The sequence below is a fragment of the Telmatherina bonti genome, assembly GCF_933228915.1.
Source record: "Telmatherina bonti genome assembly, chromosome: 16".
NCBI classification, from domain to species: Eukaryota; Metazoa; Chordata; class Actinopteri; order Atheriniformes; family Telmatherinidae; genus Telmatherina; species Telmatherina bonti.
In genome coordinates, this window is record NC_136614.1 from 28,980,665 (window position 1) to 28,993,994 (window position 13,330).

Here is a 13,330-nt window from a genome sequence, read left to right on the forward strand (position 1 = left end):
GCAGGTTAGCCCCACAGAAGAAACCTCCCTGCTAACTTATGACATATTACCGTACACTTTCTATCCTGCTTTTGTGCAGCTGAATTACGGACGAGTTGAGTCAGGATGACAAACATATCGCGGCTTAATCCCTCATGTTGTTTATGTGCGACAGGCCTCTGATTTCTCAGCCTCTCTGGCCGACTGAGTGGCGTGCGCATCATGAATAAGTCTTGGTGCTGCTAAATAACTTTGACAATTTATTTTGACGCTCAGTATCTCATGCATGTGCAAATCTAGATCACCAGCTCTTCTATGAAGTTTTATTTTTTTCTGTTTTTTCCTTTGCTAGAAAGCACAAATAGAAACCAGAGGAAAGCTCTGAGTTTATTCATTAGCGTCTCGACCAGACAAAGTGGAGTAAAGTTGGACTAATGGTGGGGAAGAATGTAAATTGGGGGGGATGGGTCTGCTGGGAGCAGCAGGACTGATCTCTAAGTTTGCATGTGTTTTGCAAGCTAATAGAGTTCAGATAAGCAGACTCTTTCTAAAGGATGGAGTTCCTGTGCAAAGAAGCACATCAGAGATATGGGGGTGTTTACGAATGTGTACTTGAATAATCGAGGGAGTCGAACTTGATATATTTGACTTTTTAAGTTCAGAAAATAACAATACAGTAGTGACCAATTAGATGAAAACTACTTACCTTCTAACTTCAATCTCAACAGGTGAATGTAGACTAATAAAATAAGTTAAAAAAAAAAAGTTACATTTCAAAATATGCATGAATTTATGTAAACTTTCCTGGAAAGTTTAGAAATGAAAGTTTAAAACTTTAAATATAATCATATATATGAGAATAATGTTTTTATAATAGAACATTATTGAGACTTTAGAACATAAATTTAGCTTCTGCCAAAAGTTTATCAAGATTTTTAATTCTAAACATTATTGTGAATAAATTAAAATAATAAAAAATAAATAAATAAAAAGTAGTAGTTGTTGAGGGTGTCATTAATGGGTATTAAAGGAGTATCCACCAAATTGTGGGGTTGTGGCATGATATTTTATTCCAAATTTTAGAGAATTGCAAGAAAAAAATTCTGAAAAAGAATTTCTCCAAAGTGCCTTTTAGTATTTACACATCCAAATACTTTGACAAGATTAACCTATAAGAACCCAGCAAAACAGTGTCGGAAACATTTGACATAATTTCATTGCAAAAATCCAGTTGAACAAAATCTGATTCGTGTCTTTTATTTATTTGTTTAATTAGTTATAAATACAGCTGCATCCATAAATGTAACCTGAAAATGTATTTATGTACATCAGCGACGCACAGAAATGGAAAAACAGTTGAATAAGAAGGAAACAAAACACCACTGGGACATGCACTCTGCAAATATTCATATTTAAGATGTGTTGTTTTTTTTTGGACAGGGTTACTTGGATGTGTGCGATAGTATCTTTCATGGAGGAATGTAGGTTGTGAGATTTGTAGAGACATACTGTACTAGGTTTTGATCTTTAAATAGTTATTTAAATAACATATTTACCTGGCTAGTTTAAGTGACTGGACCAGTTGTGTGTTCAAGTTGAAAAGATTTAACCTGATCATTGCGTTTTTTTTACATAAAATATGTAACAATTTGAAAGAACACGACAAAGACACTAAGAAATTTGCCTTTGTATAACTTGTTTCAAGCCTCTCAATCATCGGGATGTTAATTAACCTTTAATAAGTCTTTTAGAGTTTTCAAGCAAACCGTACCCAATAGAGACCAGTAGAAAAAAACTGAGCCATTTACATGATGCATTTCAGTTCTTACTGGACATTTAATCAGATCAGAAGTGCTCCATGAAAACACAGCTATTGTCAGACCTAATCATGGAGGTGCAGCTTTGCAGCAGTTGTGGATTTGATCATTGTATTAATATTTAGTTTTATTGCACTTTTAGAGGCAACATTTACTAACATCATCATCTATTTATTTGCTTTAACCACAGTCTCCTACATACGATGCCTGCAGCAGCCTTCAATATGGCTTTTGCTTGGCAAAAGTACTTTGCCCTTTGAGAGAGATGCTAATATCACAACTTAACGATGTCATTTATTGCAAGTTCTTGAGTAATAACCCATTAAAATGCCAACAGGTACCGTATTATGCCTGTAAAGCGATAAACCCCCCCCCAACGTCAAAACATATTCAGGTCAAAAATGGATCTAATAATCTTAAAGTCACATTCATTTCTGAATATATAGGCTCCCATGTTTTTACCTTTTGGAGTATAAAATTCTGTTGGCTTTATTGTAAGTTGACCTCTGTAGCAAAGTACAAAGCAGCTGGGATCAAAATAAGTTTTTCCAAGTCTGATGTAAGACTCTTGGACAGAAAAGGACGGATGAACTGCTACAGGTTAGGGATGAGCAGCCGCTTCCAAGTTGAGAAGTTTAAGTGTCTTGGTGTTTTGTTCATGAGAGGGGAAAGAATTGAGCAGAAGATTGACAGGCAGATTTATGAACAGATACAGGCGATGGAAATGAGCTCCCCCTCAGAGACGGACCTGCTGCTCCGCATCCAAAGGAACCAGCTGAGGTGGTGCGGGCATGTCCAATCAGGGGAAGATCCCAAGTAGACAGCCCAGAGAGACCGGGCCTTTCCGAAACTGCTTCCTATTGCTCCCCCAGGGCGCCTACACTAAGTGCAATCTCAAACCAATTAGCATGGAGTGATAGAGGTCCATAAACTTCTCTGATGCTCTGACAGCTGACCCGTCAATGTGGAACATGAAAATGATTTTAAGAAATCTTTACGCTGTTAAAGTCCTTTTCAGAATTCCTTTTCCAAGATAAGACCCAAACATCTCCGTCTTCTCGATCTTGCATTCTGTCACTCTGCAGCATCTGGAGAAGACGACATGAAACCTCGGAGACACTTGGTTACGTTACATCTGGTTTCAAAGGGAGAGGAGGAATGCATCAGAAAGCTGGCAGCTGGATTTATTCCCAGCATGCTAATAAAGGGAACTTGAGTCAGCAGCATAGACCGTATATGAAAGATGGACGGAGCCTTAAGCGGTTAAAAGTGAAGCCTATGTGGAAGTGCATAAAACTGCAGTTCCCCCCTCATCCACTAGGGGCTGCAAAACAGAGCGAATCCCCATAGACTCCCATGTTAAAAAGACCAACTTCACAGCAGAAATAAACATGTTTACAGCCTGGTTCAAAAATCCAGTTTGGTTTAATAAGTCAGGTTTACCTTCATGACAACTGTGGGGGGAGTGAATTTTTTTTCTAACTCGCCCGTTTAAAATTTATTTCATCTCGGAGTTTGGCATATTTAGGAGCGTGTCCTTTTGATTGACAGGTACCAATCTCCCGCTTCAAGTCAGAAGAACGTAGAACCACCACGGTTTTTAGCCGGTTATCAACGTGACTTAGCTTTAGCCCGCTTACCTCCGTTAGCTGGTTAGCTCCCATTATCTCCAGGTTAGCTCGCTTAGCTCTGAGCTTCAGAGAGCTCGGAGTTCGCTCGATGTCAATCATCCACCATGACGCTCACAGCCCCCCTCTCAGCTCCACCTCTTTGCCCATATTTGTATTTTCCAGGCAAGACGACATGCATGCCTCTGCCAAGATGGCGATGGTAAGAACCGCTCACCGAGCTTTAATTCAGCTCTTCAGAAACCTATGGGTGACGTCACGGAGGCTACATCCATCTCTATATCCAGTCTATGGTCAGCAGTGAAGGAAACTTTGAGGCAACTAAGAGTGGACGTCATTATGCTTAGGTTTGTATAAAAGCCTTCAGTTAGCTGTCAAATGAATAAATCATGAAGTGTGTTTATAAAACCAGACTTTTAGCTGCGTGCAGACTTTATTTGTAGTTCATTCTTCCTCAACATTTGATAAAAATAGACATTTGTGCTTTCTTTTTTTACAAATATATACTGCATAACATGGATAAAAAGATAATCCATATGCTAAAAGAGGGAAAGGCTCATGATAAAAACCAAAAAAGCTAGTCAGTAAAAGCGACTGCAGGTTGTTCAGAAGGCACCATGTTTGTTTGCAGGTTTACTCTACAAGTTGAATCTTAGCACAGACATGTTGGCATGATCACACTTGGCTTAAAATGCCTGTAGAGCAGATGAAATGTACCAACGGCAAGATGTGTAACAGTAAAACCACTTTGGCTTTGAAGAGTATGTTGCAGGTTTGAACCCCTCTTAAATCACTATGTAGAAAAATATTGTTGGAACTGATGTTGAATAAATAAAAAAAAAACACCATTTTGGGCTTTTGGAGTAGTTCCTGTTAGAATTTTACTACTGCAGGACAGGAAGTGACGTAGGAGAAGAGAGACGCTGTTGTGCCATGACAGCACCCCGAATGTGAAAAGCACCCAATCGCAGGAAGTGCAGTAACAACATCTTGCCTGTAGATGGCGTGTATTTATTCTTTTTTAAGGGTAATAATGACCACACGCCATCTACAGGCGAGATGCTGTTACTGTGCTGTAGGAATCTATATTAAACATCGGTTCGTACAATATTTTCCTACATATTGACTTGAGGGGGGTTCTAACCTCCAACATGCTCATTGAGCTCAGTAAATACATTCAACACATTTTTTAAATTTGTTTTATAAATAACAAGTAAACATCTTACAGTTGAGTCTCCTTCGCAGTGTGCAGACCAACATCACCTCCAGTGTGTTTCTCAGTCTTGCCTGCTTGAGGTAATGGAGGCAGATGGGTGATGAGAGCGAGGCATCTCGCTGCAGTCCAGCTTGTTCTGGGTGAGCGCCAGGCAGATAGAGACACTGTGTTTTTGGGTTTGTAAGGTTTGTTCGAGGTTCAGCTAATGTGTGAGGAGTCCGTCTCGGCTGTCTTTGGAGTCATCCAAGTCTGAAGTGGTCAGGAGTTTGTCAGGGGCTGCAGCAGAGAGAGAAGCGAGAGCAGAAGATTAATGATCGTACTGCCAAATAGCACAGCGCTGCAGTTTTAATTTGTCACCTTGAGCTGAATTTAATCAGGTTTTTATTAGTTGCTGATGTTTGTACAGAAACTGCATGGAAGTATTAGAATAAGATAAAAAAAAAAAAAGTTTAAATAGATCTTAAGAGGATTTATTGGATTCCTGTTTTAGAAAAAGTACATTAGTATTTGTGATGTATTGGTAATTAAAATATTTTTCAAGTTTTAGTAGCATCAGTAATAATTGCTACAGAACAATACATTATACAAACAATCTGGCAGAACTACAGACACACAGGAATACAAAGTGTTTGTGATATAAACTGATTACCAATTATAATATGGATGAAAAACTTGAATAACTGGAAATTGTGCTGCCAGTTATGGAGCATTTATGTTCTACGCAGACAGACGGACAGTTTCGTCCCTGTTTAGGAGCTGAGCTCTCACTTGACACAGAAAACGGTGCAATACCACAAGAAATGGTGGAGGCAGTGTTGAGTTGTTTTGTCCACACACACAACCAGTGAAAGGAACAAACCAGAGTAGAGGAAGAGGAAGAAGACGACGCAGAAACCAAAAAAAACCCAAAAAGCTCCTGAAGAAGACGCAGAAAAAGTTGAGAACCGCAAAATGTTAGTGGTTTCATTCTTCCCCTTCTTCTGCTGTTTTTTGCAGATTGTAATCCACCTTATAGCGGTGTGTTAGCGCTACTGACCTGCACCGAACACAGACATGAACGCCGACACAGCACCGCCCACTCATAGACAAACTGACTGAACAACCACGGCAGCGTTAAGGATACATGCTAGTATGAAGGTGGCGACGTATGACAAACTTTGATGTTCTCATTTACTTGAGAACTAATGCGTTGCTGAATACTTTCAATAAATCAACAGCTTATTTCTGTGCAACAAACTGTAGTCCCTCCTATCTTACCTGTAAAGATCGAGGTTGCTAACTAATTTTGACATAAACTAATGGCTTTCCTGCATTCAACAGGATGTCCAAACAATCTATATGATGAAAACAACATTAGCTGTGTTTCCATTATAATTTTTCGCAATATAAAAACGATATTTGTAAGTTTCAACAAATAGTTGCGAATTGCCGATGTTTCCATTGAGAAGTGTTTGGCGCATAAGCCTCAGTTTTGTGACTTATGCATGGCAGCCACATGACACTATTTAGGGTTTTGTACTTGCTGTGGAGAATTTGCCACGGTTTTTTGAAGTATTTGTCCCTCATTTCCTTTTCTAATTCATTGCGAAATTCTTAAATTCACTGTTTGTTTGATACCTGAGCATCTTTGCTGTAAATGAACTGGTCACATGACCCCTATAGCATGTCCAGGAAGACGTAAATGTGCAAAAAGGGTTTCCATTAAACTTTTATGATATACTTCTATATCAAAACATTTAAAAAAAAAACACCTCCTAACTGTCCAGATAATGCTCTTATAGTTAAGGATAGTCTAGCCATCCATTAGTTATGCAGCTTTGAGGACGTCTCCCGATGCAGCGAGTAGTTCCTTGCTCCTTTTCCTTCATGTATAAATATATGACAGTGTTATTAATATATTTTTCTTCTTTCTGCAGGTCTTCCTGGATAAAAGCTGCAGTGCATGTTGGTCTTCCTTTCCAGTCCTCTTCATCCCAACCAGTCCAGGCAAATGGCTGCGCTCCCTGAGCCGGGTTCTGCAGGAGGTTTTGCCTTCCACTGTCGCCTCATGCATGCTCAGGATGCGGGATTTGATCAAAGTCAAGATTCGATGCAATCAGTTGGTTTCTATTTGCTAGGCTATTTATGAATTGGCTTGTAATGATGCGTCTGTAAAGAGCCCTGAAACAACAGTGTTGTGAAGTGGCACTATACAAATAAAGCTGAATTTTTAGTGATATTTAGTGATAAGTTTTGTTTTTTAATGTAGTGGTTTCATTTAGCGTTTTTAATTTTTTTTTTGTGATATTTAGGATTTTGCACAATTCTTGGTGTAATAGAAACACAGCTACAGACGGGCCTCCTATAAAGAATTTAGGCCGCGGTTGGTTGCAGTTAGTTCATACCAAACACATGTAGCAATGGTACCATAAAACCACCTCAAAGCTTCTGCAGGAGCAGAAGCAATGCACGATTTGCCACAAAGGGGTTCAATCCCAACTGAACGTTTAGACTTCAAAGTTTTTGACCATGCTTTCATCTGCTCGGCTGTGTAGCAGCTCGTCTGAAGCACCAGATAGTTTAAGGTATCAGGGAAGTGGACAGGCAGGTATTTTTCTAACAGAAAGCTTGAGTCTTTGTATTATAGTGGAGGTTCAAAGACACACTGGCAAGGTTTCACATCTTTCTTCCACAACATCTGCCATTTTGGTTTGTTTGACCCAGAGTTTGATCAGCCGGTCCCAAAGCAGTGTTATTACTTCTACATGTGCTATTTACACCAGTGACCAGAAATCATTCAGAGATTTGAGGTTTCTGACTTGGTGTGCAGGTCCGTTCAATCGTAACACGTTCAGCGTCTACAAGAACATAGTTTAAAGTTGTGCTCACTTCACTTTTATCTGTTAAAAGGAGCTTTTTCTCTGCTACAAAATAACTAAAAACAAAATCAATCATCATTTTGACTTATTGGTACACCAACCTGGCTAGATTGCACATGGAACAAGTTAGATATTAGATGTGTTAAATTAGAGAGTTAATACAATGTGTGGAGATCTTTTTCTTTTCATAAACTGTCATCGTAGCAGAAAGTGGAGCTTTCAAAGGATGAGGACCAAATCAGATTACTATTGAAAGCCCAGATCAGCTGCAGCACTGCTCAGATGTTTACTCAAAACGGCAGTTATCTTAATTTAAAACTAAACTGAAATGAGGTTACAGATGCTCCTGTTTGTAAACAAATGTTTGATCATCACTGCTTCGTTTCTTATTTTATTTCACGGTTTCTATTCACACCCTCCCCCAAAGCTTAGCTGGGCTTCTTTGATCAAGGAGCTGCTTTACAGCTCCACAGCGCTGCAGCCCTCTGCTCTCACCACTTAGATGGGTTAAAAGGACAGGAAGAATCTCCTTAAAGGAATCAATAAAGCTGGAAGCTGAAATAAAAGTAGTAAAAATGTTCCTTGCAAAGGTAAAAGAGAAAAACAGCTATCATAAAACAGTCCTACAGATGGAGTAAATACTCACAAAGTGCATCAGGGTTCAGGCTCTTAATGGAGGAAGAAAGAGCAGCCAGTCTCAAGCTCCTGGATGTGGCGTCCAACTTCTCATCCTGGGAAAATTAGTCGTAGCAGAAGGTTTTTACAAACAAGAAAGTATAAAGATTATAATTGTTTAGTAAATATGAGGTTTATGAAAGCAGGGCAAGGCTGAGGATGACATCAGAGTGCATAAACAGTTCAATCAATCACAGGACTAAGCCCCTCCCACCAGACCAATCACGCATATGCATCTGATTCATGAGTGCTAAACATTTAAATCATGTCCTCCCCTCTTCTTAAAAGCTTCAGTGGCTACCATTACATGATGTTTTTGTTTTTATTCGGAATTAAATAATTCGGAATTAACGTATTCACTACGAGTTTACGTGAAAATAATAATTCTGAATGAAGGTTTACATGAAACACATCCTCACTTATTTCCTCTTTAGAGCGGTGGGTTGGGAAGGGTTATGATTGGACAGAGAGTGACGTGACGTATGACGTATACCGAAAATAAACAAAGTTAGCTCCCTGCTTCTCGTCTTTTCAGTCGTAACTTGTAAAAACTACATAATAAGTACCAGTTTCGCCGCTATGTTTTTATGATAAATTTGAAGTACCAGCTCAACACGAGCATACTATTTCACTTTTTGCAGCAACTGAGAAGGAGAAGAAAGATAGGCCACTGAACACGGGAGGCAAAACAATGTGTGTCATCGGGACAGGACAAGGTAACGAGCATGCTCAGAACGACCGGAATTTACTTAAAGCAGAATTAAGGTTTACATGACAGAGGAATTAATTAGTTTGGAATTAAAATGTGAATAAATCAGCTGCTTATATCGGAATTAAGTTTAATTCCGAATTGAAATTTGCATTAGGAATTAAGTGTTTACATTGTCGTTTTTCATCAGTTTAGAGCAGAATTAACTTTTATTCAGAATTAAATAGGAAATAAAACTACCATGTAAACGCATCAAGTATAACCTGTTTTTCCATTACAAAAGCTTCAGTCTATGCTTTTTTTTTTTAAACTTATGAGTCTATAAAGTAGGACAAGGTGACATGGCTAAAAATAAAACCTGAAGTTTTTAACACCAAATCCCATCTGGATTACATTTGAACAGATTAGACGCAGCGGTGTTTCCAGCACACAGGGGTTGCTCAGGTAGTGCAGTTCATATAGTATGGAAAAGAGGTTTACTGTTTCTCCCGGCAGTGTCGAGAGCATGGAGGAGATACTGGGACACCGGCCAGTTATACCAGGAGATGTGGAAGGGTTGTAGGAGGACAGCAATGCAACAGCTGGACCGCTATCTGCTCCTTTGTGCAAGGAGGAGCAGGAGGAGCACTACAGGAGCCCTATAATAACCTTTAGCAGGCCAGCAATGGGCATTTGTGGACATGCACAGAATGGCTTGCCCGTTCAACAGACCCGAATCCAATCAAGCACCTCTGGGACATCATGTCTCTTTCCATCATCCGCCTCACCACAGGGCTTGAATGAAGCCTGGATCAAGGCAGCGGATTCCTCAGGAGAGCCGTGGTCTTATCATGCCTAGATGTTGTAGGTGGTGCACACAGGCCCATGGAGGCCACACACTACTTAACTCAGCTTGAATCATCTTAAGGGAATTTCCAAAGAAGTTGGGTGAGCATGTGATCTGATCTTTCCACTTTTGTTTTCAGTAGGATTCTGAATCCAGGAAAGCATTGAAAACCTGCAGGACCACAGTCCTCTGCTGAGGGTTCAGTCACTGCTTCAATCTTACACATGACCCAGAAGCTGCTGATCAAAATAAAAATGCCTCTTCTGTCTGCCAATAAGCTGGCGTAACGGCCCCTTATCATTCAAGGTGGGAGTCATTTGGCAAACTTACAGGCTAATCTGTGAGCGTAATAAAAAGTAGCTGTAAGACTGTTTAGGAAGCTGCTGATGACAATCAGCTGTCAACACTGATGTTTAGACGGCTCCCCTGACTGCTTTGTACATGACGGCAGCAATTACCAGTGACTGGTGATGTTCGGATTTTATTTGAGCCCACATTACTTTGACCACAGTACATTAACAACGCGGGAAATGATTAATTCATTCATCCAAGTTGGTGCTGCGAACACATCGGTATCTGTGTGGGAGGGCGAGGCTTACAAATGGCTCTCAAACCCAACCGTCCTCATCCAAACAGCTTCTGTTTGGACAAAGCCGCGCGATTAGCGATGGAAACAGTAACTGTGTGGGTTGCAGGGAGCTCAAGCTCTTGTAAGGCAATTCGAAGGTAATTTACAACACAGAAACAGACGTGTGTGTGTTTGTGTGTGCAACACACTCTGTACTCTTGGATTCTGCGCTTGGTCTTGTCCAGCTGGTGCTGCAGGTCCCAGACGGTCTCTTTGTGTTTAGTGTAGCGCCGCTCTACAACCTCCTTCTGCTGTTGTGATTCCTAAACAAACAAAATGGAGGCGACCATCCAAACTAACCACTTATAGTGTGATTAGAGAGTCTTACAGACAGGATAGCGTGCAAACCCACCTCTAAGTCTTTGAAATTCTCCATCAAACATTTCTTCTCTGGAATAGACTCTAAATGGTCCAGTGCTACTCTTGTGTTCTGAAAAACCACACACACACACACACACACACACACACACACACACACACACACACACACACACACACACACACACACACACACACACACACACACACACACACACACTAAATCAGTTGGAAATGGAGAGGGTTTAGGAACTGTATGCTCTCAGAACTTTATAAACACTGAACAATCAGAGATGTAATTGTATCTTCCAAAGGAACAAAGGAATGACAATGTAAAGGGAAGTATCGGAAACTACAGCAGCAACAGAAACCAAAAGTTTGAGCATGAATTATGGGTAAAAATCTGCAGCTACAACTCAGTTCTTTTATCTCATCACTACCTGATTGGTCAGCACTTCTCACTGATGAACAGGAAGAAGATGAAAGAATGAGAAGCGAGGGAGGAATGAACAATGAAAAGGGAAATAAGAGGTTGTTCAAGCTTCAGGAACCAAAACATGCAAAGTTCTGACAGCAGCACAGCTGCAGACGTGAGCAGCACTTTCACATCTGCACAGATGATGGGACGTAAAACACAACCAGGACCCAGACCTGACCCTGTCAGGAGTTCTGTTCTGTATTATTCATCTCCTGCTGGGTTTCAAAGTAATAGAATTTGCACATAAATGACGTTACGCACTTAGAAACTGAATAAGTATTCCCACATAAACCTTTATTTAAACTGAATTCATGTCAGCATAATGTTACAGGTCAGCAGCGTGAACTCAACCCATCATTTTGAGGAGGTTTAGGTTGTGTTTCTGTCCATCTGACCATTTGGTTTAATGCCAGTTTAGCTAAATTAACAAAGTTATAGTAATTTAGTAATGAAGGCAGCGATGAAACATAAGGCTAAAAATATCACGTGCGTGTGCAGGTTTGTGCATGTAAGACTGGAGCGTGTGCACCTGTACAAGTAAGGAAAAAGCTGATAACCTGCAGTGTTGCCAGCTAAGTGACATTAAATGAGTTTTCAGAGTCGACTTTCTGTGGTTTTAGGAAACTAAAGACATTTTTTAATGAGAGTCCCTCCCAGCTGCAGCAGATGTTCACCTCTGAACCCAGACTGAAAATGAAACAAGCAGATGTGATCCGATCTGGCTTACAGTCAGATATTAATGTATATTAATGCAGAATGTCAATAAAAACACTTTAAAAATGCAAATTGCTTTACTGTAACATGTCATACACCAGGGGTGTCAAACTGCAGTCCTTGAAGGTTTGTATCCTGCAGGTTTTTGTTGTTTCCCTCTACCAATACGCTCATTCGATGGGTTGACTATGTTTAAATCTTATTTTAAAATATTAAGTTTTTGAGGAATTTCACCTGCTGCTTATATCACACAAGGGAAATTTGCAGAGAAAAAGGTGCATTTGCAAATTTACTGAACATTTTCACAAGTTTGAGGTTTTATTAATAATTTCTCTGAAACATAATTTCCTTCATCACATTATAAAGGATCTGAGATTTTAATCCCGCTTTGTGTCTGTTCAAGCAGGAAAAACAGGTCTAATGGCTGAAATTCCCCATCAGACATTGTTCCTCTGTGGTTAGAAGGAAGGTAGCGTCACACAGCCTTGATATTCATCTTGCTGACATATACTATCTGCATACTAAATGTAACTTTAGAAACTTTAGAAAAGGGTTCAGATCAAGCGGCAACCTCCAGTGGTTAAAAGTGAAGCCTATGCGGAAGTGCATAAAACTTCAGTTCCCCGCTCATCCACTAGGGGCTCCAAAACAGAGTGAATCCCCATAGACTCCCATGTTAAAAAGGCCAACTTCACAGCAGAAATAAACATGTTTACAGCCTGGTACAAAAATTCATTTTAGGTTTAATGGGTCAGTTTCACCTTCATGACAACTGTGAATATTTGTCTAATTTTCCTGTTAAAAAGTAATTTAATCTTGAAATTTGGCAAATTTAGGGGCGTGTCCTTTTGATTGACAGATACCCAATATCCCGCTTCAAGTAAGAAGTAGAACAACCGCAGTTTTTAACCGGTTAACAACGTGACTTAGCTTTAGCCCGCTTATCTCAGTTAGCTTGTTAGCTCCTGTTTTCTTCGGGTTAGCTCGGTAAGCCTCAGGCAGATGCTACAGGCAGCTCAGAGTTCGCTCGATGACAATCATCCACCATAACGCTCACAGTCCCCCTCTCAGCTCTACCCTTTTTGCCCATATATGTATTTTCCTGGTGAGACGACACGCATGCCCCTGCCAAGATGGTGGGAAGCTGGAGTATTTTGTCCATAATGTGAACATTTCCATTGACTTGATACGTTTTATTAGTGGAATAAAAATTAAATGGACATCCATATACTCTGGACAACATTGAAGCATCTTTTTTTCGCCTCTTTAAATGCTGCATTTTCTGTGGGTCCTATTAGATTTAAAACTCTTTTCACATTAATTAAACCTCCTGCAAAAGTCTACATGGTGACAGACATGATGTAACACTGCCTGGGAAATACAGAAGGGTAATGGTGGACTTCTGCTGCAGAACAACCAGCACAACCTTTAATCATTTAACTACACTAGCTACACTCAGTTCTGTTCATCCCTCTGCAGTATGT

The 13,330-nt window shown here is 40.0% G+C and overlaps 1 protein-coding gene across 1 annotated transcript in view; it reads right to left on the reverse strand.

The window, feature by feature from the left end:
- Window positions 1-4,778: 4,778 nt before the first annotated feature.
- Window positions 4,779-13,330, reverse strand: part of cep128 (centrosomal protein 128) — a gene marked incomplete at its 5' end in the record, with an annotated part of 72,418 nt that continues 63,866 nt past the window's right edge. Inside the window, 4 exons of the mRNA XM_079254926.1 lie at window positions 4,779-4,916; window positions 8,145-8,229; window positions 10,486-10,599; window positions 10,689-10,766. Coding sequence (XP_079111052.1) covers window positions 4,843-4,916; window positions 8,145-8,229; window positions 10,486-10,599; window positions 10,689-10,766 — 351 coding nt within the window. The 3' untranslated portion in view covers window positions 4,779-4,842. The remainder of the gene's footprint in view (window positions 4,917-8,144; window positions 8,230-10,485; window positions 10,600-10,688; window positions 10,767-13,330) is intronic.